The 26678-nt window shown below is 41.6% G+C and overlaps 2 protein-coding genes across 2 annotated transcripts; both read right to left on the bottom strand.

Annotated features, from left to right (window-relative positions):
* Positions 1-7250, bottom strand: LOC143430008 (uncharacterized). Its single transcript, XM_076905958.1, has 7 exons — positions 7094-7250; positions 5956-6139; positions 4898-5228; positions 3754-4026; positions 2084-2416; positions 923-1090; positions 1-597 (listed from the first exon to the last, which is right to left on the bottom strand). The coding sequence occupies exons 1-7, from the start codon at positions 7160-7162 to the stop codon at positions 432-434; spliced, it is 1524 nt and encodes a 507-aa protein (XP_076762073.1). The 5' UTR covers positions 7163-7250; the 3' UTR covers positions 1-431.
* Positions 7251-15969: 8719 nt separating this feature from the next.
* Abcd (ATP binding cassette subfamily D) lies at positions 15970-19734 on the bottom strand. Its single transcript, XM_076905440.1, has 8 exons — positions 18992-19734; positions 18244-18482; positions 17770-18138; positions 17602-17696; positions 17341-17524; positions 17161-17258; positions 16337-17008; positions 15970-16198 (listed from the first exon to the last, which is right to left on the bottom strand). The coding sequence occupies exons 1-8, from the start codon at positions 19555-19557 to the stop codon at positions 16151-16153; spliced, it is 2271 nt and encodes a 756-aa protein (XP_076761555.1). The 5' UTR covers positions 19558-19734; the 3' UTR covers positions 15970-16150.
* Between the last annotated feature and the right edge of the window lie 6944 nt (positions 19735-26678).

Raw genomic sequence — 26678 nt, forward strand, 5'->3', positions numbered from 1 at the left:
TTTTTCTTTTATTTAATGTTCCGATTCAGGCGACGATGATGGTGGTGATAATGATAATGATATACATACGTACATATATACATGTATGCCGCACGCACGTATACATATATATATGTACAATGAATTCTTGATGAGTTCCTAATGCCAAATATAACACATATTGTGATTATTAATTGTCTTGTGTATCGTTTAAAAAAATATCCAAGTGTTGTAAGCCCTTAAAATATGACCAAGTGTTCGTAGTACCGAACGCTTTGCTAAATTCGTTATCAGTCAGGAATGCAGAACTCTTATCAAGAGTATCGAGGACTGTCGCACGGTCACGCTTTAATTTACATTCTCTCCGGTAAACTCGAGCCAAGTTGAATCACAGGTATCCGACAGCATCGCGGTAGAACGCGATTGTTATCGATGATCGATATCGAGCTGTGTCACGTCAGAGAGCCGCCGTGGACTCTCATATGCCTGTTGAGATTACCGCTCTGGCTGAACCTCAGCAAGCACAGCTTACACTGGTACGGTTTCTCGCCGGAATGAATACGAAGATGTTTGGTTAAAGTAGAACTGTCCGAGAATGCTTTCTTGCAGAATCGACATCTGGAACAGAGAAAAAAGATACGATACAGGTTCCCGTTTTAAAGGTAAATCGATCGATCGACAGTGTAACGTGTTCAACGTGGCTATCGTTCGCGACCTGGAAGTAATAATCCACGGGCGAGATTCACAGCTAATAATTTTGTACGATAATCAGTGTCCGTGTGAAATTTTTATATATCTTTGCGCGCGCCAAAAAAAAAATAAATAAATAAATACGATATATGCTTCCAAGTAACGATAACCACCGGTTTTAACGGTGTGTGCTGGCACGTGTTACGGGAAATTAATTCGAATAATTCACATAATGAGATAAACGCTCGCTCACCTATACGGACGTTCCCCCGAATGCGTTCTCATGTGTGTGGTTACGGAGCTGCTTTGCGAAAATCTTCGATCGCACACGGGACATCGGAAAGGTTTTTCTCCGGAATGAGTTCTCGCGTGGGCGGTTAAATTCGCGGCTTGACTAAATGCCTTCGAACACGCGTGACACCTAAAAAAAAGAAGAAAGAAAAAGAAGATACTGTAAATTCTCGAATATTTTGTAAATATGAAGTAATACTAGCGAAAATTATTGCATTGAGAAGAAATTTGATTTTTACAATTTCATAGAAGGATCGTTTCGATATATCGATCTCTAATTGTACACGTCGTTCGAGTACGATCGTAATGAACATCACTTCCCTAATGCAAAACTTTATTACGTTCGATATACATTTACTTATTCTTCATACGAAGCGTGAAATTTTGGTATTAAGATTATTGTGTTACGTCGAATAGTTGGTACTGATATTAGATAGCATTAATAGATTTATATCGGTTCTCGTAGTCCTACGTTCATTTTAAAGTTTAAGTACCCCAACTGCGAATACGATTTATAGGGAAAAAAAACGAAAACTGTAAGTATTTTTGTCTAAAGAATTTGTGAACCAATTGTATATCTAGAACTTCAAAAAAAGGACAATTAATCTCACATGGAGTACGTATCATTTTCGAGGAATCAATTATGATATCGTCGAAGTAACGAACCTAACCTAAAGTAACGATGGGAATGATGCTCTCGCGAGCATTTATCATTCGATCATTTAAAAGAATCATTTCATAACGTTAACTAAAACAAATAAAAAGATCTTTTCATCGCTACTTGGAAAACCTATCAAACAATATCGCAAAATAAAAATTTACTACAACTCTAATCCTTTTGACATTTTCCAAATTTTAAACTTCTCGCTCGCGCCGCGAACCAAAGCGTATCGCAGTATTCCAAATTTCGATACGGTCACGATAATTAAACTTGTTCTATGGTATTTTCTAATCAATAAACTTCCCATCTGATGCGTATCCCTTCGTAAAAGTGCATTAACAAATTCCCTGTAATAAGTCCCGTTTTACAGGATCGAAAGAGCGTAGGTAGAGTCGAGGCGATCCAACCTCTGTATCGATCGAACCATTATCGAGCGATCAGCGCGGCAGTCCCGGCACTAACCTAAACGGTTTCTCCCCAGAGTGCGTTCTGAGGTGCGTCTTGAGGGTGCTGGGCCGCGCGTACGACTTGCCGCAGATTCTGCAGAGGTTAGGTCTCCCGTTGTCGTCGGGCGTGACTGGGTTTCCGGTGGCGCCTATGCAGAGCGCATGCTCGCCCGTCAGTTGCAGCCTGGGATGGCCGTGCGCCGGGGGATGGGAATGCGGATGGTTGCTGGCGCTGATCAGGCTATTGGCCGGGGGTTGATTCACCCTCTGCTGCTCCACGGCATTGTACGGCTGGGCGGGACTTAACAGGGGCTCCACGCCCCAAGCCGACGAATAACTTTGCTCGTACCTACGCACACAACCGTGAAACTTCGGATGACTACGGTCTCGCAACCCTTACGGCGGCGCCCACCCCCTGAAGCGTGCGCGCACCCTCGTCGCCGGTGCAAAATGGCGTGGGGATTGCCTTGTTTCGAGGGCCGAACGTTTCGTAGACGCGCCTCTGAAAAATTCGCTGCTGTTCGTTATGGTAAGACGAGAGAAAGTGGTACCCATGTATCGTGCGTTTAATACAGAGAAATTATGGTTTATATGTTATCTTGTTATGTAGTCACTGGGGATGAATTGTGCTTAGAACGTCCTGGGAATTCGTGACTGTACGTAGAGCCAGTGTAATGGATGATTGATGCATGAATAGTTTATCTAAGTCATTAAAGAATTTTATTCCACGCTATCAAACATTCGTAATCACAAACTTTCGGGAGTGTCTGTATGGGGGCTGGGAAAAATTGTTTTATACTTTTTGGTTTGTCTTAAAAATATAGTTCGCTAGAAATTGGCGTTGTACCAATATCTTTGAGAATTAATTTTGTATTCAATTTATTTTAGGTAAATTGATAAAGATTAGAGGATGCACAATATCGCGGAAAGGAATTTGTTACGAGAGAAGAGTCACACAATTGCAGAGAAAATTGTTTAGCTAATATTGTTGCATAGTAAGTTATTTCACGATTTAACAGTTTTCACTTATTCACTGTTATTATCTCATTGTATCAGAAGCTGTAGAAATTTTGATATTCGATTCGTATACATGAATTAAACATTTAATATCATTGCTATTATTATGCACACGCATTTGTCGCATTGTTCTATCTAATTAGCGGTTGATTATTTCGAACAGTTTAATACCAAATTTGCAGATATTCAAATAATTCATGAAGCAATTAGGTAATAAACACTCTCGTATTATTTTAAATAAATTTCGTATAAAACGGTGCAATTATTCGAATCTTTCTTATACGAACGAGAAAATTGTTAATAAATTTTTAGAAAGCCTCCAAAGATTCGAGGGAGACGGAATAAGAAAGATTCCCCGATATTTAAGTATAGAAACACTGCGACGAGTCTGCATAATTAAAGAAAGTTCACCTCTTTCCATGTTCCCAATACAATAGTCGAATAGGATATCGGTTCGCCTTACAATTCGTATGGCTTCCAATAAAGTACCAGTTTCTAGCAAACATTCATTCAGCAAATAGTAGTGCTCAATCACATAAATTTCAATGTATCATTAGAAATCAATTGCACTTCTTAACGATACCCATACGAATCCAATATCTTAATCATACGTAAACTAAACATGAAAAGTCGAAAGTATCGGATGTACGATTTTCAAATGACACTTACCCAGTGTGCATGTTCATGTTCATGGTCATATTCATGGATACGTTCACAGACATGGCTGGAGTGGACGTATAATGTGTAGGTGGGACAGGTGGTCCGAGATTTTGCGTGTAATCCTGGGAGTAATGATGGCTCGGTCCACCAGTGGAGTAGTATCCACCGGTTGGACTTCCTGGATGGACCACCGCGTGTTTCAACGATAGCAACACGTCCGCAACACCTTCCCCGTTCGCGTTGCTCGTTCTTGGCGCGCATTCACCTCTGCTGCAACCCCAACTGCAAGGACACTTGAAAATTACAAGGTACATCGAGTACAGCGTTACAGTCAGTTTCATGCCACGTGCTTCTTCATGTTTCTTTTCCCGTTTCGCCTTATGAAGTTTTTAACAGAGGATTAAAGCGTATTTTAATTAGTTGTGTACACAGTGTTGAAGATATTTTTGCTGCACCTTCTAATTTGCACGGTAGAATCCTAGTATCACATTGAATGATCTCTTTCGGAAGGCAATATCAGAATTACTTGATAAATGCAGATCGTGAGTATTGTAGCATACGCGAGCGCACAGTCTTAAGTAGAAACGTCTGACACTAGTCAGACCCAGGACGCAGCAGATTTCTCTGGCTCTGAATCGAATGCCAAGTAAGCGAAGTATTTTAAACGAATATGATCTCTGTTCCCTGTTACTTTCGTTCATTTATTTTAAATCCAAAGAGAGATCACAGAATTACAACCGACACACGATATTTTCCCCACAAAGAAAAAACATCTAATAAGCTTTATTAAAACGCGTATAGTTTAGAAAAGTATGGAAAAAGATATAAAATACTTGTTACGTTCAATGAATCTAACGCTACAAAGTAATCATTCAACCATCGCAATATTAAAGAGACAAAGACGGATACTTTTACTTCCAAATTCGAAAAAAACTAGATATCAAACATAAAGATTTCAGAAGAGCTGAAAGAAACAATGAAAATGCTCAGTTAGATGAACTTAATTCTTCAACTCCATGAACAGAAACTACCCGCCCTTGGGAAAGAAGAAAAAACTTAGCATATCGAAAAATAAATGAAACCTCCAATCAGTCGATTCGATTTCAAGTAAAAAGTAAAACGAAGAGCACGAAGAGACATATTTGGGACTCACTTGTAGGTACCCGAGCACGGGCTGAATAGACCAGGAGGCAAAGGATCCAGGTCCAGCGGCGGTAATGGAAAGCCAGCCATGTCGTCGACCCAGAAACTGGCGCCGAATTCGCTGACCACTTGATTGTGCCCGCTGTTTTGAATCTGTTGGCTTTGGTCACCACCTATGTCCTCCGGGGAGTTCTGCAGATCCTGGAGGCGCAGGGTGCCCTGCAGGGCGCCCAGAGTCTCCTCGTTCTGGTTGTCTGTTAAGGTGTCCTCGCTGGACAGCACTTCCAACGGCCCAGTGCAGAGGCCGGAAGGTATGGTGGCCTCGATGCTTCCTACCGAACCTGCGAATCCAGAAGTATGTTGAGAGAAATGTTAAATTCTTTTTTAAAAAATTCTCAGTTCTGTTTGTAATTATTCGAATTGAAACGAACTCTAAAGAAAGCGAGAATATATTGAAGTGAAACAAATATTTAGGACTCGTAGCAGTGTTAGGATGACTTTTTTGTTAACTGTATCCTTCAGTATTATTTTGATAAAAATTGTTAAACGAAAATTGATCTCTCATGAATTTTACATTTTGCAAACATAATTTTGAGCTAACATAGAAATAATGGTAAATTGTAAGCAACTCGTGTAGCTATCTTAAAATGTTCTTTGAGTTTTCATTAAATAAGAAGCAAAGCGTAGAAATTAAAGAAATAACGATTAGAATATAAAAGAAGGACAGAATTCAAAGTAACGCTAAGGTATATTAAAGAACAATGTCAAAGCGTACTCTAAAAAATCTGAAATTACTCCCAAGGAAACTCACCGGCAAGTTTTCAATTTCTAATTACGATTTTCAATAAAATTAGTCAAGAGGAGCATCTAGCTACTTGAAACTCGAATAGCAATGTAATTCACGCGAGTCTAACGAGAAATTAGACTGTACTAGTTCGTACGCGTCTCTAAGATCACGTAAACCAGATAAAATGATGTTGCACCCCTTAAGTCCTTCTACGTTTTACGCTCTCTCGCTATTACGGTAACCAAAAACTTTTTTCTTCAAGGAGGAACACTGCGGCTCACCTGTGCCAAGGGTGTACGGCGGTTCGGAGGTGTTCACCGTGTGATGATTCTGCAGAAACTCCATCTCTGCGAAATTTCTGGCCGTAGCCGCCCTTAGAGACACCCCCTTCCCTCGCCTCTCGACAAAATACACGGACGGATTGCCTCCTCTCTGTAGAGATGTGGTCCAGCCCCTCTGGTCTCCCTGGCAACCGCACATTGCTCCGTGAGTATGACCGACTTCTTTATCAATATTTTTCGCGATACTTCCGGTTCGATCGCGAGAATTTCCTTCGTTTTCGACGCGTCGCGCTCTCGAAAACGTCTGCCTTTGTTATTCCTGCTTTTTTCATCAGTTTGGAAAATACGCAGGCACGGTTCAGTTGTACGCAGACAGTAGGAAACCTTGTACGACTTACGAACCGGTGCAATTAGAAAATTTGGGAATTGTAATAGTGTCTTTTCGTATTTTTTGTAATGCGGGAGCACGATTTGTGCAACAATGGAAGAATTTGATTTAGAGTGCAGTAGAATCTATAGATATTCGATCAGTGGAATATAGTTTTGTTTGTAGTAGTAATTTTATTATTTTTCGAAGGTTTTGTTAAAATGTGATCATTTTGTGAAGAATCATAGTGAAATACGTGAAAGTTTAAAGGGTGGTTTATTGAAAACTGGAAGCTCTTCTAAAGAACTCTGAGTTTTCTAATGAAAATGATAGAATACTAAATTATAGCTATCTTGCCATATATTTTTTAGAAAATACGTTTTTATATAAAAATTTATAAATGTTTACTAAACAGTTACTGAACCAAAGTAGTTAATTATCGATCATCAGAAGAATATCTTTCCAAATATTCTGAAACACGTTTACACAGTTGTATTAAAATTCCAACACGAGTTTTTCATTAATGGTATCCCATCGAGCATCCCTGAAGTGTGAACGACTTTCATCAGAAGTTAAAACACAACTCTAGATCCACGAACTAGTTAAGAAGCCGTAGAATCACTTTTATAAGTCGGCGAAAACTGCTGAAAATTTAAGAAACGAAAAATACTAAATAAATGGAAAAGCTAAATCAGCGAATTTCATGAATGACTTTTTATGAATGGCTGAAAGGAAAATGCACGTGCATATGGACCGAGCGTATAGAAGTACCTTTATGGCTTGGAAGACCTGCCGGTTTCCTCTAAAGGCTTCTGCAGAAAATCTGCCAGATATTTTCATTCATAGCCTGAAAACCATGTGCATCTTCCCACGTGATACCGTTCTGCATGTTCGACGACTCCAGTAATCATAGACGGCAACCAAAATTCACGTTCTCATCCATTTCTACGGTTTCGAAAAAATGGCGGCCCAGTTTCTTCGACAGCCGCGCCTCGACCAACTTCCGCTTACCAATTAAGGAACAACGTTAATCTATTTCTCGCACAGTATATTAAGGAACACTAGAAGTGTACTTATAGCCGAAAATCTTTCCATTTAACACCATCTGCATCACTCGGTTCAATTTACACTATTTACTCAACCCACACGAACCATCCTCGTCGCACAATTCGTCTCAGTATATCATATTCTTCTTTCTGTTCTTATACAGACTCCTTATCCTCTTCTCGAACATTTCTGAACTCCTCCTTGTTCTTAACTCCGTCAGAACTATCCGCTGAATCCCTTCAACCACCGTTCACCTCGTCCATACCCTCACGCTGCAATTTTCAGTCTGATCTTGAAGCACAAAGCAGACATAATTGCTGGTACAACACTTGCAAATCACTCGTAAATGGATCCAACCCCGACAACGTTAATTAATCGCCTAGGAATAATCGCAATTAACTCAGTAACTGCCCACAGGTCAGTCTCGCTCGCACTGAGGCCTACTCCCAAGATCGTACACCGAGTGGTGCAGCTATGTCAGTCCTGAAGAGGAGGCACCAGGGTAGACACCGCGTGCTGCTGGCATGCTTGCACGATGGCCTGTCAATGTGTCTTGACTAACTAGGGATCTACCACCTACTATCACCCACTCTCACCCCTTACTCACTGACTACTACCTCCGACCCCACTCCATCGTTGGGCCGGCCTTTTCTTCGCTCTCTTTTTTCCACACTCCCCTCGTCTGTCTCCGTCCCGCCTGCCCTGGCGTCCTCCTCTTCCACGTGTGTCTACCCCTACCCCAACCACCGTTAACCTTTCCGTCCACGCTCCCGCAGCAAGGTGTTTCGCTAAGACGATTTGCAGGACTTTTCAACATTCGCCCGTGGTCAAATGCGAACCGACGTTCTGCGTCCGGATGGTACTCGCGTGTCTAGAAACGACGTTCGAGGGTTCGAGGAAAAGAAATTGAGAAGAGGGTAATTGAGGAAAAGTTGAGGGGTGCTGGAACGTGGAACAGTTTCTTCTGTATTTTGTGGATTTTTATTAGAAGATTGATCATTAGGTGGTACCTTTGGGGTACGAACAGGGTGTTTTGTGTCCTCTGTATTATTAATTCAAGGGTTCTAGTTATTTAGGAGACCGTCTTCAGTTGTGTTCAAGGGATTTCCTAACTTTGGAACGAGCTTCTTCTCGAAATTTATTGAATATTTCTAATATTATCTTATAGAAAGTTAAATAAAATTCCTTCTCCTTAAGGAAGTCCATATAATTCTCCAAACTCTCACAAACATCAACATAACCGATGCTTCAAACCTCTGAACATACCCTAAAAAAAAAATAAGGAAACCAAAAATTCGAAGAATAGCATATTCTATTTTCCCTGAAAAGGAGGCATCGTTTACCCCAAGTCACGAATCAACGCACAAGGAACTGCACGAGCACCAAGAATATCACCACCAGCCGTATCATCTCTGTTACAACATAGCAGAAAAGGACGCGTTGGTATCTCGTGAAAAATGCCCGTGGCTTGGAAGAGGAGGAGGCACGGTTTCGGGCCGATATCCATGTCCACGGGCGTGTAAGAGCGCAGGACGTTCGAATACACGGGTCGGTTGTCGTCGATGCCAACGACGCTGGATACTAATCGTTCGTTCGGCGATCGGTGATCCATGATCAGGGGAGCTCGGTACCGAGCCTGGCTCGCCTCGGCTACACCGATATCCTCCCGCTCGTCTGGGCGCAACGCGGACCGGGGTAGGGGAAGTGGGATATTATTTTCTTCAGATACCATTACCACGCCGATCACGGTGGTCCTGCCTCGCAGACGAGTGGCCCCGATACCCTCGAGATCACTGGCTTGTAATGCCTTCCCTTTCGTGGATTATTGACCAGTGAACGGTGAGCCCGGCTGCGAAACGCTCCGACGCTACTACCTATTCCACTTGCGAGCCGCGCCTCGCCGTCAGCCACCCTCTTTGCGACCGCGCCTCCCGCTTGCGGACCTCGTCGCTTCGTCGCTTTCGACGCTCTTCTCGCCCTCGAGCTTTTCTTTCTCCCTTTCCTTCACGGTTTTCGATATTGTTTAGCTTGCAGTCTTTCGTTTTGGAGTTTTCAGGTTTGAATAGGTGGTTGAAGATTCATTTTGGAGGGTGCGATGGGTGGAGGGGTAGTTTTGAAATTTGAAGTAGGGGAAAAATTTGATCGTGACCGCACACTCGAATGTAATTATCTCAGTTTATTAAGATAATTTTGTGATAATTTGTATCCCTGTGCGGTGGGGATCAGAATACACCCACAGTATCCCCTGCTTGTCGTAAGAGGCGACTAATAGGGGGAAGAAGGAGTTGAGGAAGATGTGGAAAGGAGTAACGAATTTCAGTTAAGAGAAGGAATAATGTATGCGAAGATATTGAATGTGAAAAGTGTAGAAGGAGAATGCATGGAGTGCGTATGCAGAAAAGTGTCAGAGAGGAAAGAAGAAGTGCAGATAGGAAGAAGATTTCTTAAATAAAGTAGTATAAGAGGGAATAATTTTCATTGGGCAAAATAAGAAACACCATCTACTGACATTGAAAAGTTCAAGAAAAGATATTAAACAATTCCATAATTCTGTATGTAAAAATCTTGTTCTTTGTTCTATCATCGATAAACTAACTCAAATCTTTTATGGTAACAAGAAAGGAATTGGCTAAATAACTTCGATATTGTTTAACGTTAGATTATCTTGTTTCTTCAACAAGTTCCACGCGAATTTCCGAACTTCATCTTTCGACTTGAAGTTTTTACGCCGGTCCTTCGCAGGGTTTCTTACTTTATGCGGCTCGTTGAGATTGTTGCCCTATTCTTGCGAGAAGTTCAGCGGGCTCTCCAGATCCGGATACCGTGAGTGTGAAACCTGCGGTTTAATTATGTGTATGCGTTTAGCGATACAAATATTTGGACATTAAATTCGCGTAACGCGATACCGGTGTCAAGATCGAGTTTAAATACGAAGCCTTTCGATATCGTTATTAAATTGTTACGGACGTTCCGTTTGACACATCTGAGCACGTTATTTAACGACTCTGGGTGCATGATTACAAGTAGTTTATGCACATTTTCTCCTGTCTTAGATTCATTTCTTGCAAAAACCAGGGAAATTCTATTTGCCTTCTCTCTTTCAATATCTTTATTACGATATTAACGAAAACAATTGATTAAAAACCGCCCTCAATTTTCGAAATTAGAATAAATCGTTCGCACAATATTCTGTTCTTTAGATAAGTAATTGTTACTTGACTTAATAACAATTCATCGCGATTGCCATACGATTTACATAAAACTTTCATGAAACCACAAATCTTACAGTAGATTTTCAAAGTGGTGATGGAAATTACAAAAGTGCAATGTGTGAATGTTCTGCAAAAGATAAACGAGAAGATCTCTTAGTTCGTAACTGGAATCGAACTTCCGGAGCAAGAGAAAAAGACCGTTGCACGGATCGTTCGAAATTTGAAAAAGCGGCTGGAAACGTCGCCTCTCACGAGCTCTGGCGCATCCGACTATCGGATGTCCCGACATAATCGTCGTGCTGGACACCTGACTACGTAGTTCCGACGTGGACACAGGAAGAGGAAGTCGACCGCACGCTACGTAGCGTTCTATCGTCGATCGTGTGCCACTGGCCACGGTTAGGACCGTCGTATGTTACGGATCGAACTACCCGCCATTTTTTAGACATTTCCATCGAGATTCGACCTTTTGGAAGAAAGAGAAGAGACAGAAACACTGGCACTCCTATCGTCATCGTCATTGCTGCGATAATTATTGCAACAGAGGAATCATATCCCAGCGTGTTGAATTATCTTTTAGCCAGAAATTTGTTTGCATGTGCAATGGAATTGTTGCAAACGTAACTATGATACGTGGATGTGAACAAAATTACAAAAGAATGGCAAATTTGGAGCTGTGTCATGAGCAATCTCCGTGAAGAATCTTTGAGCCATCATAGCTGAACGAACGATGACACTCAGCCTCCAAACCAATGGAGAAAAAAAGAGAACCAATGAATTACTTACGGAATAATCTCTTGACTTGTCACTCCAATAATTTCTGTGATGTTTAAAATCCAAACGGATGAAACTAGCATTAAAACTCCACCTATAAAACCTTGTTGACACGAGTTAGCATCAAGAGTATCCGAATCAGACTATTGGTGTCTGAAATCTACTCGATAGTTCCTAAATGCTTCGCAAATAATAAGTAATTGTAGAAGAAAAAAAGCGGAAGAGAGGGGTGAGAAAGTTTGTCGGGGACAGGGGGAAGCAGAAGAATGGGGAGAGGGTGTATGAAAAGGGTTGGGAGGGGGGAGGGCCGTGCAGAAGAGCTCGGAGCACGCCGAGCGCACACCCTGGGTATTGGCTTACACTTCCAGCCGATTGGGCCCATGGTATTTACGCAGGACCCCGTAGAAAACCGGACCCCGCCTTCTCCCTTTCGACGGCAACGCACGATTCCACGGAACTGTAACGTTTCCAGCAAGCTGGAGGAGTTCCTTGCGCCGCGACATTCTTCGCTCGCTGGTTCAGCCTGGTAGGGTGCACGACGAAGGTGTTGGCGACGATGATGAGGGTGTGTGTCGTGGAAGAGCCTTTCGTGGGTGTTGACAGCATGCGTGGATGTGGAAACCTTCATTTCTATTGACCGAATTTTTCGTTCTAATTAGTTATTCGAATTTAACGCAACATCCACTTTCGTGGACGTAACGAGAAGAAATTGATCGCGCAATGCCAAAGAAATCGATGCTCGAAAGATGTATGCTTGCCATTTAAAGCATCAAACGTTCACACCCAATTTCCCAATCTGCGATCGCTGGTTCAGAGACGCAGATAGCATCTACGGTAACCAGCTTCGATCGTTTCACCCCCTTTGAGAGCGCACCGCGCGCAGCCACACCTGTGTTTGCTCGCACCTGAAATCAAAGAGGCGATTACATTCCCGCGATCGTTTCGTCGGCGATGCGAAAAGAAGCAAACGCCGCGTATGCACGTCCGCCTTAGTCACGTGTGCACGTTAGGTGACCGTGCAGACCTGGTTGCGTTGTGCCCCCATACGCGCGTCTTCCTTAAATACTTTTGGTAAACACGGTGATCGTAGTTTGTGGAGTGCGATTTTTTCTGCAGACGAGATAAATTAATCCGTCGACGATTAACTGTTATTACATTTAATTGATCGTGGACATTGTACATATGTAATACGCGGTTCTTAATGGGTTGGAGTTACATTTTTAATTTCAAGGCAATTGGGTTTGTTTAAGTTGAATAATTGAGAGGCAAATAGAGATGTTATAGTGCAGGTTCTATTCCAGTCGGCTAAGTACTCGAGCGATCGACGTAGGCGAATATAGGAGCGGGAAACGTGTTCATCGCCGCGATTCAAAGTTGAATGATTAACCCTCGTGACGGGATGACAGTGACGGCATTGTTCGCGATCAAAATTTCCTCCCACCGGTCTCGTCTCCCTTTGGCAAAGTGATTGCGCATCGGATTATCTCCAGCGCAACGATAAACCCCGCTTTGAACGATCGAGATGTTACCAAATACGTCACGGCTACTTAATTACATTTGCGGCGAACCACCTTTTGTGGCCGTACCAACTTCCACGCGCCGTATAATTGGAAGATCGAGGTCTTCAACCCCTCAGGAAGTTCCGCAAAGTGTATTCAAGCCCCATTGTTCCATAAAAATAGTCTGACGATTTCCAGTTTTATTTGTTCAACCTACACTTGTGTCATTATAAATATTGTTGCAAAATTTCTTAGAAACAGTCTCAAGAATTTTAATAAAGTTGAGAAAATTTACCACTTTTAATGCAAAGAAGCTGGTTAGATGGGTCTCGACGTTAGGAAAACTTATTGTATCATAAATAATTCGCGGTAGAGATTGGAAAATACAAGAAGATCTAGGGAAAGATTGTAAGATAGGAAGAGACGAATAGAAACTTGGAGAAGCTGAGAAAAGTAGAAAAAGACTAGAGTCGTAGACATTCGTGGATTAATCGAGCATCGCTAAAGTTATTCTCAAAATGTTAAACGCGCCAAATGATCCATCCTGCCGCATACGCGACCGGGAGATTTGCAAACACAGGGACCGCTTTGTCGCTGGAAATCCCATCGGATGACAAGATAGCGATCGGATAGTGGTGGCTTATTACGTTCTTTATTCCTGCGAAGATCTTCCTCGGCGTGTATGCGGTAACGGTGGCGGCCGGCTGGCACGCGCCGCGTGTAATTCAATCGGCTGTTCCGTCGACGAGAACGACGAGGAGCGAGGAGAGGGTGCGCGTCGGAAAGTGGACATGGTTTTAATCCTCGAGGAAACTGTTACGAACGAGGCTACGTCTCGCTAATCGTCCCGCTGGTTCTCGCCTTATTTTCTTAGCTGGCCAGCCAGGACAGATGCGAACGGAGCTTGCGTTCTCCTTCAACCCTTCCCTGAAATACGAAACTGGACACCGCGACTGGAGATGTCTTCATGGCATAATTGCCGCTTGCGACTGCTGTCTAGGCTAAGAATAGTCACGAATGATCGTCGGTTCTTGAGTAAACAGAATACCAGGCTGGAAATGGGTGTTTTAGCGTTGGTTATTAAAGTAACTCGAGGTTTTGGATCTGTGATGGGAGAGGATCGATTGATTGGTTAATCTTCTTATCTAGAACAGAAGATAATATTAAAAGAAGTTTGTCTGTGGTCTAATGTTAGGTGATCGTGAGAGTGTCTCATTCTGGTGGATTACTTTAAGTACATATAATACTATAGTTCTAGAATATTAGAATTTGATTCTACTGATGTGATAATATTACGTACCATATCGCAGGGGCTTAATTAATGCTATAACAAAAACTATAGATTATATTCCTAATCTAATGTTAAAGTCTAAAATGGAGAGATCAAATCTAAAGTCGTATGAAGCTTAAAGTTTCCAATTGGACTTACAGTTGTAATTCAGTGTCTCATTCCTGCATCTAATGTAACATTTTCTTTTAACAAAATACCTTTGAACCCGTAGAATGTGGAATATATCAAGGAAAGCGTTAAACAACAAACTAGCCCCCTTTAAACCGGTCTGACAATTCGATATGTCGTAATATCGAAAACTTCTGAGACAAATGACAAGGGGAGGAGACCAGCCTCTGTTTCGCGTACCTGTAACAACGCGAAGGAAGAAAAGTCGCGTCTAATTGCGGCAGTATCCCGGAATTGCTTTAAAGCATTAGCCCAAGCGTCGCAGATAGGTATACAACCCCTCAAGATGGCTGCTCGCGGGCGTATCGACGTTTGGCGTTTGCAGGGTTTCCCAGAGGTAAGCTCATCGGAAATTGTGGGTCTTCCCTCCCCTGGCATATCGCCCCCGCCGCCTTTGCTGGCCCTTCAAAACAAAGAAACACACGTAATTAAATTTTTGCCCGGCACAAATTAATGTGCGCGCCAGAGCACACCACTGGCAGCAGCTGCCGCGCCGTCCCGACAGGAAGTTTAATCCGCGATTCGACTTTTAATCGGGACACCATCCGTCCCGTTCTTGTCCCTCGTTCCTCTTTCACTTTCTTCTCGTATTTCTTTACAATATTTCACTCTGCTCGTCGCCTTTCCATTTACGTAATCGTGTATTCTATTTCGTTTCATTTTTGATCGGCCTTGGTGTGTTGGTATTGGAATTTTCCCGTGCGGTATATCTGTTTACTACTGGAAAGATTCTTGGAGATAAACTTGATAAAAGTATTCTTGACCAGAGCAGAGATTAAATCGTGCGGACAGTTTGGAACAGTAATATTGTTCGGCATTCATAATCTGACGGTGAGGTTTAGTACTTACAGGTCGATAAGGAAGGTATTTCCATCGCCGATCGAACTGATAGTGTGGAGATTATCAACTGTGAATTTATTTGTATTGTCTGGACTTTTGCACTTAAGTTATTTCGAAAATTACCATCACGTGCGACGATAACATATTGCCAGTCATAAGTACCAGAGTACAATTGATTAATTCTAATAAATACATCAGAAATGTACACTGTACTTTGTTTTCTGCACTCTTAATGAAAGTGTTTGGTTAATAATTTATTAAAGAATTTATCAGTAACATTGAAAAATAATTACGTACTTATCAGCAAAATTAAAGACATACTTTCAATGGAATAACGAGGAAATTTTATATTTTTATTCGTGGCCCCTTTGAGTTGCACTTTGATTGCAATCTTCGCAACGAAAAAAGAGTTGTAGAACGATAAAGACGCGTTTAATGGCTTAAATACTCTAAATAGCTATGTTTTTCAGTATCCTGATGAATATTAATGACTGGCAGTGTATACCTAGATAGCAATTTTTTTAATCTATTCAATTTATACGCTCTTAATCTAGATTCACATCTTTTGCTGTTTGAAAATGGGTACTTCGCTAGATAAAAAAATTACAAAATTGCAACACGCGTTCGGTTATTTCATTTCGTTTTTTTTTTATCGCATAAACATTTACACTTCTACGTTATCAATCATTTTTCACGTACAACACCAATTTTAGTTTATCATCCTTACAAGTTGAAACAAACATTGAAAAATAACGATGATTTTATCGATTTTATTATAAGAACAAATATCGAAGGAAAAAGATATCGAGACAGCAGGAAAGTATTCAAACAACATTTATTTATATTATATCATTAAATAGCAACGTTCGTTCATACAAAAATAGGGTATTTACTCCAAACCAGTTGTGGACCACTGTACAAGACGCGAGTATGGTCAACAAATTTCTACGATGAATTCACTAGGAAAATACAAAATAGTTTGTTCCTCTCCTCCATTTCAACTAGTCCCAATTTTCGTCTCCTCTGCTTGCATATCGTGGAGCTCCTGCGAACAGAAACGAGAGACGAACTCATCATCATAACGGATTATCGAAACGCGCTCTCTTCGCAACACAGTTGTTAGTTTCATACATCGAAGTGGTACTAAAGAGAAAGAGAAGAAAAAAAAGCCGCGTGAACGTACTTGTAACATCTGATAGTGGCCTCCTTTCACTTGCTCGGTTTGTTCCTCCGCCTGGTTCGTTAGATTCGTTGTTGCATTTTCCGCGTCCAACGGTCCAAAAGTCCAGCCGCCTTCACCGTCGAAGCGTAACAGCAATTTGTGATACTTGGTGAGGGAAGCCACGCGATGCGTGATGGTCAACAGGGTGATGCCTCTCCTCTTGGCAGCCTCGTAGATCGCACCTTCGGCGTCGAGGTTGATCGCGCTGGTGCACTCGTCCAGCAACGCGTACTGGGGCGCGTGATAAAACAAACGCGTCATCGCGAGTCTTTGTTTTTCGCCACCGGACAACGTCGCGTCCCAATCACCGAAAGTGTCGAGGCCCTCTGACTCTCTTTCCACTATACTTCGTAAATCGACCTCGTCCAACAGTTTCCAGAGTTCCTCGTCGGAGCAGTCTTCTATTTGCGATTCAGAAGGGTACATGATTTGGTCACGCAAACAGCTGATGGTCATGTAAGGTCTTTGGGGGATATAGAACAAGGCGGGTCTTTTCCGTTTAGCGGAGTAACTTTCTGCTGGTCTTATTAAGGTGCCTCCGTATACTGGCCATAAACCGGAGATTATGCGGAACAGAGAACTTTTCCCACAGCCATTGGGGCCAGTAATTATCGTATGATCACCTGGTTTTATCTGCACGAAGAAAATAGTCAGCGTTAGAAGATTTACTACGTGATAATTTAGTGTTTCCTAATAGAACAGCCAGACGTTCTTTTCAACTTGATAGTTACGTGTAATTCGTCATTTGAATTGTTCTAATGTTGCATAGCTGTGATGGTACTTACATGAATAGTTATCCTAGGTACAATAATTTCACAGTTTGGCGTAACAATTGGTACGTCGATTAAACTTATTTTGCCATCTGTACTTTCACTCACGATTCCTGTAACGCGCGTTGTTTACGCATTAGTAATCGACGAAGTATGCCGAAAATATTATTATCTCACATGTTTGCAGAAGATTACCTTTTATCACGGGTGCGCCATCCTTCATTTCAATGATATCTTTTAAAGCATAGTTATTCGTATCGTTTGGTTCTTTCGATAAGCTATTAACGATATTCCTTTTATATTTACATAACGCCGCGTCTTTGAATATATCTAACATCTCGTTGACTCGTGCCGTGTAACCAGCTAACGCTACCAATTCCTATATAATAAGTACAATTAATGGTAAAACATACTATTTTATAGACTATTTTACATGTCATGTTTGATAAAATTTACTTTGTATGACAGCATAAGTCTTTCAACAGCATCTGCACCGGAGATCAACAAATTCTTAGAAGTTGTCAAGTATCTAGTTCTTTCGCTCACTTCATCTAGTTATGAACAAATAAGTTCATCAGTACCTTACTTGTTGCAGAATAATGATATATTTTAATTTCTACATACCATCCCTGTTATCTTCAATTCTTGATGTAACTGTATTATAAAGAAGAGGCATGGCGATAACAAAAAGACCAGTGCCAGACCACACGTATTTCATAAGAAATTGTTCTAGCATGACATACCAGAATTTTAAAGCCAACACTCTCTTTAAGTGTGAAACAAGAGATTTGTAAGCGGTGGTCAAATATTTATGCTCTGTGGCATGACCACCGTAGAATGCAATCTCTTCTGCATGGGCACTGATGCGGGAATGAGCCTCTCGTAATCTTCCAAGTCTTGATGCCTCCTCAGCTACTAATTGGCCAAATTTAGGGGAAGCTATTCGTAGAATCTGAGCCGTCGAAGCAAGTACAATAAACGCCAGCATCGGTCCTATAAAAAAATGTAAATGAAACTCTGATACTTATCATCGCATACCTTAATTTGCCTTTCAAATCATTCTTATTCGTATGTTCGATGGCTTGCTAATTGTATTACCATATAGCCTTCTCGATCCCATTTTCGAGGAGAATGAGAAAAGTGCAATTCCCACTAGACAACAATCTAACAATGGTTTGGTTAAACTTGAATACAAATGCGCCATAGAATTGGCCAGTTCAGACAGGTCATCTGTCAGTCTTTGTTCGGCACATCCAAGTCTGCTGTCCAATGCGGACACTCTATAGTAGGTTTGTTGACTCAGATACATCTTGTAAGCGTGCTCCACCAAACGTCCTCTTTAAAAACAAATAAGAATTTTTGTCCACTCGTTCGCGAGCTGTTAACATATATCTTCGCGTAACGGTAAAACGTGACCTTTATCATTTTAATGCGAAACGTCGCGACTTCGTTTTACCGTAATTACCGAAAATCGCCTGGCTATTACGACGCATAATCAAGTGATCTCGAATTTTCGTTTCGCGTTAAGGATCAACGTTGAGAGAGAAAACGATAACATTTGATTTACATTTCATTCGGTCAATTCGATTCGTTAATGGAAATTTTATTCATCGTTGCAGATCGACTGCAAAAGAAACTGCAAATTAGATGTTGCGTTGACGCAACGTTGGTCCGTAATAGGTCAAGGTCCTTAATGGGACATCTGCGAGGCAGTGTCATGCACCGCACGCGGTAAAAACTATACCGTTGCACCCTTTGCAAGCGAATACCGCGACATTATCAGATCAAAAGCCACGATTTCGAACGCCAGAGGAACGATGAACCGAGGCATCGTTTACGCAAGTACCTAAAGCTAATAGCCAGTTGTCCCTCCAAGTATCGGATAGCAGAGTTGACAAAAGTCGCGGGGAATGCAATTCCGAACCATCTCATGATCATCATCGTGAACCCGTGAACATCCTTCAACACGATCCTCTCCACAATTTGACCCTCCAAGGTAGCCACATAAACCGATAAGAATGTCCTTGCCAGAAGCGCCAAAGTCGTGCAGGTCAACAAACCGACTTCCCGTGATCTCCATCCGGGGATCATTATCTTCAGCAGCGAGATCAGGCGTTTAAAGAACTCTTTGTCGAGGCCCACTTTGAGCTTGCCAATCTTGGCGGGCTTCCTGTCCTGCTTATCTTTCTTAACGTCAATAACATCTTTCTTGTACCCGTTCGCCACTGGGACAACCTTCCACTGCTTCTTTTTCTTCTGGTATTGACTTATACAGTACAACACCAACGGGTAGCTGACCTTTAGGAGGTAGAGCGTGGTAGCGACGCCGAACACACCCTGGGTCAACAGATTCTGGTTGATACCGTATTTGGTGGACGTCTTGTTGATTAGTTTCGAGAACACCGACGACATCCTGTGTCACGGAGGCACGCTCTCATCGGAGCGTAGCGTGACGTGGAGAACGCTCGCTGGGGCGTCGGTTTAATTGAAAACTGACGCGCTCGTCAACGACGACTGTTGCTCATCTTGGTGGTACCAGCGCGGCGGTGCAGTTTGCTGTTCTTCGCTGTTCTCGACGAGTGTCAGCCACGCAGCGCACGTTCGTCGGCACGCGAATCGCCTCTGCGTGTGCACGCGCTGCGTATGCACGGAGAGAAGAAGGAAAAAGAAGAAACGAACGACACACACGCGTCCAATGCGGCACCGAGCTGGTACGATCCACGTAGACCGGCTACCAGCTGGCAACTGCTCGTCACGTCTCTCCCGGTACGACGCACCGTTCTCTTTTGGACCCTCTCCGCGGCGGCAGACGGAACCGTGACTGGTGGTTCGTTTGTGTCTAACGCTGGACTTGGACCCGCAGCTTGTCGGTCCCCAGTATATAAAGTTACTCTTTCTTCCGCGCTGCGCGGAGATAAATACGCACACAGATAAACGCTTGGTCACAGTCGACAATTGAGCGCGGCAGTTGTACTCTTTCGGGGCTTCGATGTTCGATTGACAACTACTTTGAGAGCTGCGACTCGTGGGTTCTACAGACTGGCCTCTTTCGTAGTTAAAGGGTTCGCTCGGCTAGTTTACTTGGTGGTAGAACAAAGTAAAATTCACACCAATTGAAATCATTGCAGTTTAATTTAGTAAGAAGCGTTAGTTAACGTGGTCATTCTCGAAGCCCTTCAGTTCATTCATTGATGCGTCGTTCTACCTGATTGCAATATAAAGATTAAATTGTAATCGCAATCACGACTGGCTGGAAACTCGAACACGTGGTACATACATTTGTGGATCAAAGTGCCGCTAGTTAACTGTATCCGCAACCTTCCTCTCCTCTCTCCTTCGGAGATAAGGCTGCACATGTACTTACGTACCCACGTATACTCGCGCCATTGAGATATGGTGTACGAACTGTGGGAGTGAACAGCTGGTGGGGATATCCCTACTTAGGATTACGGGTGATAACCCATGTGCATCGTGAAGTCAGAATTCTTGAATACACAAACCGCTCGACCATGGACGGCTTGAAACAAAAAGAGCGATTCTATGATGCGATATAAGATAAAAATCATCAAGGCTTTGTTCTTAAGCGAAACAACTGTGAAGATCCTTCACGCGTTCGACGCCTAAGCAAGAGGATCCCATAAGTTCGTGCAACGCGGATATGCGCGCGCAGCTGCACTGTAGTTACGGCGTCGTGCTCTCGCATTAGTGGAATTAGATTCTGAAAGTAATTTCATTCGAAAACAAAGTTTCAAACGCGACTTCGTTGCCTCTTGCTGTCGTTCTATTTTTTGCTTCTAGAGTCACACTCGAAGCCGAACATTTTGTCCATACAAAGTGTACCGATTGATTAGTAAGTTCGAGGCAGAGTGCCACTACTGGCCCTCGATATGGACAAGCGAGTTTTTGGCGCACGATACGTCCCTTTTTTATCGACTGAGAGAGAAAGGGACAAAGATAGAATCGTGAGTTAAAAAACCTGTTTGTCTAGACCAAGCCTAAAAGCTGAGAGAGGAGTGGAAGATAGTGCAAGCGTTGGGCTGATGGAGCGAGTGAATCCATCCACTATCTTTCAATGGTCCAAGCATACGTAGCAGATTAAGAGCATTGTTAGTCATTCTGTGACGCGTCTCTCATATGCACGCCTCGGGGTTCTTTGTTTTTCTCCTTTCTGCTCTTTTTCTGTGGTCTCTTCTCCTCGTCCCCTCCATTGAGAGACGAATTTTTTATATCGTTAAGGGCAATGTGTCAGTGTCAGTTACGACGTTAATTCTCGAGACTTTTCGGTTGGATGCTGGCTCCTGGCTAATTCTTATTTTAGACACACGCGCGTTGCACACGGCGTTCCTTGTATACATATATATGTATTAACTACTTGACAAACGAATGTAAAAGTGAAGAGTAATAGGCACAATGAATATGAATTGGGTTAGTCTCTCGAGACAGTTTTCTCTAATTTTTTTAGAAAGTTTAGAATCAAGTTTCATTCAGCGCAATTCTTCACCATCTATTAAGCAATTTTATTGCTCTATTGTTAAAGAACTTCTCGTTTCTTCCAAAGAAGAGAACTTAATTTCTGGTTCTTCTATTCGCTCGCGCTTCATTTTTAACTTCAATGTAGTAATCTAAAGTTCTATACCTAAAATGCATTTTATTTTCATATACCTTAAGGCTGCGCTGAATATAAATATATAAATGCGAGTAACCTTCACGCTTTTATATTCAAATGTATCTCTGAATAGTTAACTTGCATATTCCATACGCACTCGTGAAATTATCGGTACAGTCACTGTGAAACATATAGTAAAACATACGTTGCTATCGACGGCTATGAACGACGATAAGAGTCGTGACGATTTGTTGTCGGTATTATTTCACATCACTTAGTTCATTTCAAGTTGATACTGCGGAATAAACTGTTAGTTAAATTAGTTCTAGTTAAATTTGATGAACGTTCACGAAGTATCTATCGTTCTGGGTCCCACAGCGAAACGAGATTGGGAACCACTGTTCTAGATAGAACGATCCTTGCTTCTTGGCGTTTCTGCGTTTCTTCTCCTCTTTATGGTGTATGTGAACACGCTATGGTGTATATAGACGGACGTAGCGTCTAGTGACCCCGACTCTCCCACGAATTGTCTTTGTCTTCTGAAACCTTCGCCTTGCAACCGTGAGCTTAGAATTATATTGGACAAGCAAGTTATTTCGATATTAGTTATTAGTATATTTCGATGGATATTAGAGCAGTGTTCTCGATCCCGTAACTATTCTCCAATAGTAAACGTTTCGACTGTAACGAGGAAATTAATTCGAACGTCGGTTCGAAGAGACATCTAGCGTGATTTGTAAATTTTAAGTACCAAGTCAGGATATATTGCTTGGGGACACGTACAGCGGTTACGGAAACACTAATTATTCGTTTTACCGCGACAACTATTGTTATTTGTTTGCTGGACTGTGTTATTAACAGTAATTGTAGAGGCAAAATGGGATTAATAGACAACAATTGGAGCAATTATAATTATTACTGTTATGTAGGAAATGCATATGCTTTCTGTGAAACAAGAAAATACCGAGTTTTAAATGAACAAGTGAATAATTAATTATTTACTTGAAGTAATTCGCTACGTAATAACCAGTTATTGGTTCAAGTTTAATCTAACGTAGCCTAAACATGTATATATCTTCGAAGATATCTGATTTTAATCAACGTTTCGTATTTTTTTCATCTTGATGCTGTTGCGAAAATAGATAAACATTTGCTGACAAATTTCGACTTAAACAAGCGTCATAGTATACGTTGGCTGATAATCTGTGAACTTGTTACTTGCATATCTTTTAAATAACTCTGTTCATCAGTCTTATTAAAAAAAAATCGATTATATAAGTATTAAGCAGTAACGGTTCGTGGTGGAAATTAGTAGGTATGCTGCATGATTCGACGCAAAGATTTTTGTAGCTTTTTCATAAGCTAAGGAATATGGTTACTAACATTAATCTTAAGGATTATGCATTGTACAAATACAAAGGAAGAATTAAAGAAAAAAAAGGACACGTTAGATTAAACGTTATCGATAGTAGCATATGAAAATAGGAGGTGCTACAGTTTCATACTGCTTATACACGAGCCACTATTAGCATCAAGATCTACAAGTCAACTTGCCAGTATGCAATGGCTAGAAATGCGTATTAACGAATATCTCGTGCAATGAATTACGTACACAGATTACTTGCAAGTGGCAACGGGAATTCTTTACATTATTCATGTAAGTAATAGTATTTCACGTGGAAGAGTTTCGCGTGGCAAACGTCTCACGAAGTATGGAGCCCAGCAAGGTCAGTGCTCCGCTCCGATTCGCATTACGTGATCTCGATGCTTCTTCCTGTCCCCGAGTACGTTTCCTGTGGTATTAATTGCACGAAAGAGAGAAGTTAGGGAACTAATGATAGGCAGGAGATTGAATGTAACCGTTTCTCGACGTGCAACAAGTCCAAACCAGATTGTCCCTAGAAAATGCCGATCAAAAGTCGATTGAAATGCCAGCGATTTAATTTGTTGCCATACTTGTGGACGTCTGACGTAACCGCACCGTAACACGAGAGTTTACGATCACACCACTGTTTATTTTCCTAAACGATGATCCTTATTCGTGATATATGTTACAGCGTTTATCGGTTATGTTTCCTCTTAGCGCGAAGATAGATTGAAAGAGATTTGAATTTAAAATCAGCCTGAGCTATTGGTCATTTTATTTTTTCTCTCTGTCCAGTCACTCGGTTATATTGTGAAAGGATCGTAACACGGTTGGTCATAGTGTCTGATATTTTTTTTAATTACGGTAGATAACATCCTTCGAAGGTTCGAAATGTCTTCGTATACACCTATGATAAATCGTTCCAGTGATTTTCAGCTTTACCAAATTTCACCAGCTATCAATGCTGACGTGAAACAACTTCGAAGTATGATTTAGAATGTTCTGTTGGGTAAACTGCAGTTTTGTCATATGTATATAACAAGTTTAATGACATTAGTGGTATCAGAATGATTTATTGCTACTAGTTTAGCACCAACAGCCATTCTACATAATAAAGTTGCTACCTTAGGACAGATATGGAATGCTCAAGGAAACACTCTACATTTTGCAATCTCACGACACGTATACTGACAAGTCTCATCGATTCTTGGCGCGGCGCGTGGCACTAATACACGCTTAGACCCACGTTTGACAGATACACGACGAAAGGGCCGTGTACGTTGACAAATAGAATTATTCTATCGACATTAATTACTGTATTGAGATATTTATGGAGCATACTGTCGCGAAAAATGATTGAGATAAGAAAAATCAGTGTTAACGTTTCCACGTTTTTCTGTAGGTGAAAGTATGCTCTTTATAATAAGGAATGACTGCAGTTTTCTAGAACAATCGTCGATTTTACGACATACGTTAAAATCGTGTATCGTTTAAATATGTATTTCTCGTAAATTAATGTCTTTTCACGTCAAAGCATGTCGCGTAGGACCCCCTGATACCTGTCGATAAATTAGGTGTTCTGTTTACCAGTTCAGTGTCACAATCGATTGACTTTTTATATCTCTTCGAAGTTACTCGAAACCAGTCTACGATTAATCTCAGTCGATCGTTTCCTCGCAACTGTTCGAAGCCCAGGTAAATAGCCAAAAAAATTATATAAAACTTGGAAAGTTCCACTTTCGAAATATGATGACGCTACCCATTGACATTTTCGTAGGTATGGAACCGCGGTTTCTAAGCCGAGGTCTCGGTAGTTGTACAAATTTTTCGTCACGAAACAGAAATCGTGAAGTAAGATGGACACGGTGTTACAAAACGAGCAATTAGTCGGTTCAAGGTAATAGAAATGTGCAATTCACCAGCGAGTGCAATTATCGCGCACCTGTGGGCATAAGAAGCCGAGGCGGAAATGTAATGTAAAGCATTCCCGCGTGTTTTTCCTTGTGATTGTTTGGACCTGATGACATAACGACAGTGAGAAATCTGTCCCATCTCGCTGTACATTTTAATTGCACCTCGACGAGAACCAAATACGTAAACACAAGATCAAAGGCGATATTTAAAAAAATATTTAAATACCGTGTATCGTATAATACCTTCCAAATTAACACCAATATTCTAGAAATATTAACGTTCACTAATATATATTTATTAAAAAATAGAAAAAATAATAGCAAATATATAAAAAAAATAACAGAGATCTATACGGTTGCTACGATTTCCTATAAGATCGAGCTCTAATAGTTGGCTTTCAAATGATCCTCGCCTAGAACCCGTTTCACTGGCTGGACCACGGTTGTATCAGATACGCGAGTTATCGCGGGACACGGTTCGTCGAAAGTGTGAGTCACAAAGGAGTTTTGAGAGCGGCCAGGTTTAGAGACTACGCGAGAGACAGGACGAGAGGGAAAGCGGACTCCTTTCGGCTTTTACCAGCCGCGCGGGACAGAGAAAGTAAAAGTGCGCCCATGATAGGTGTACGTATACAGCCGTGCTGGTTTCTTCCATCTCGTTCGCTTTCGTTCGCCGTGAATATTCGCGCTTAACGCCAGGCTCCTCTACGACACCTTCCGACAAAACCTTTACGACGTTTTCACTCGGACACGTGTGATCTCGCGGCGGTTTCATTGGCAGATGCGAAACCTGGCTTTCTTCTTTTAGTTTTTCCCGCTGCGGCGAACTTTGTTGGGAATTATCGCGTGAAAGGTGGCGCACGTTTGCAAATTGTACGCAGTGCAACTTTCTTGTAACGCAGCACTCTTACAACACGGTTTTTATAATAATTGCAACAGCTCTGCCAATTTTACGGAACGAAAATGAAAGATCGCTAGGGTTACCAATGAATGGAGCAGAATCGTGAATGAACGAGGCATCTGCAAATTCTTAGACCAAACGAAAGATCATTTTATTTGCGTAATCACTCGTCTCTCTGTTTACAGTCGCGCGGCGATTAAACAATGATTTACGAACGTACAAGGTTCTCATAGCTTTACGAGTTTGGTCCTTTCTCTGGCGCTTTTAAAGAGTCGCGCTGGTTTCAAGTGAAAATCGTAGGTCGTACACCTTTAAATCTCCCGAGAGAGTCGTCCGTTTCGCAACGACCTTTATCGTTCGAACGATAAGTCGTAATTGCCTGATTTAACGGCTGAAAAATATTCCAACAAATAGCAGACAACCGTGACTATTGCTCTCCGACATGATACGGTTAATACCTTCGAGGTTTCTCCTTTTTATTTCGCGCTCGCGATTTGGAAATCCTGCGACTACCTTGTCTGTCAAGATGACGAACTTTCAAACATTGCTTTTCCCGTTTTACAATCGTTGGATGTACAAACTCGTTTCTTTTTTGGTCAAATCTTCACTTTTATTTGGATAGAAAAATAATTACACAGGGACGTTGAAAAATCGCGAACAATTTTGTCACGTTACTTTGATTAATTATAAATAATAGTAATTATAATAAAACACGAAGATGTCTTATTGAAAATGACAATATATTCG

Source organism: Xylocopa sonorina, chromosome 12 (genome assembly GCF_050948175.1).
Source record: "Xylocopa sonorina isolate GNS202 chromosome 12, iyXylSono1_principal, whole genome shotgun sequence".
NCBI lineage: Eukaryota > Metazoa > Arthropoda > Insecta > Hymenoptera > Apidae > Xylocopa > Xylocopa sonorina.

Bases quoted from the DNA above. Each gene is read 5' to 3' on its own strand.
- LOC143430008 (XM_076905958.1), bottom strand. From the start codon at position 7,162: ATGAAAATATCTGGCAGATTTTCTGCAGAAGCCTTTAGAGGAAACCGG. The intron at 4,027-4,897 runs GTGAGTCCCAAA...GTGTCCTTGCAG, and splicing joins CCGTGCTCGGGTACCTACAA to TTGGGGTTGCAGCAGAGGTG. The intron at 598-922 runs GTGAGCGAGCGT...TCTCTGTTCCAG, and splicing joins TCGGGGGAACGTCCGTATAG to ATGTCGATTCTGCAAGAAAG.
- Abcd (XM_076905440.1), bottom strand. From the start codon at position 19,557: ATGTCGTCGGTGTTCTCGAAACTAATCAACAAGACGTCCACCAAATAC. The intron at 17,525-17,601 runs GTAAATTTTATC...CTTATTATATAG, and splicing joins GACTTATGCTGTCATACAAA to GAATTGGTAGCGTTAGCTGG. The intron at 16,199-16,336 runs GTACGTTCACGC...TTCTGTTCGCAG, and splicing joins GCCACTATCAGATGTTACAA to GAGCTCCACGATATGCAAGC.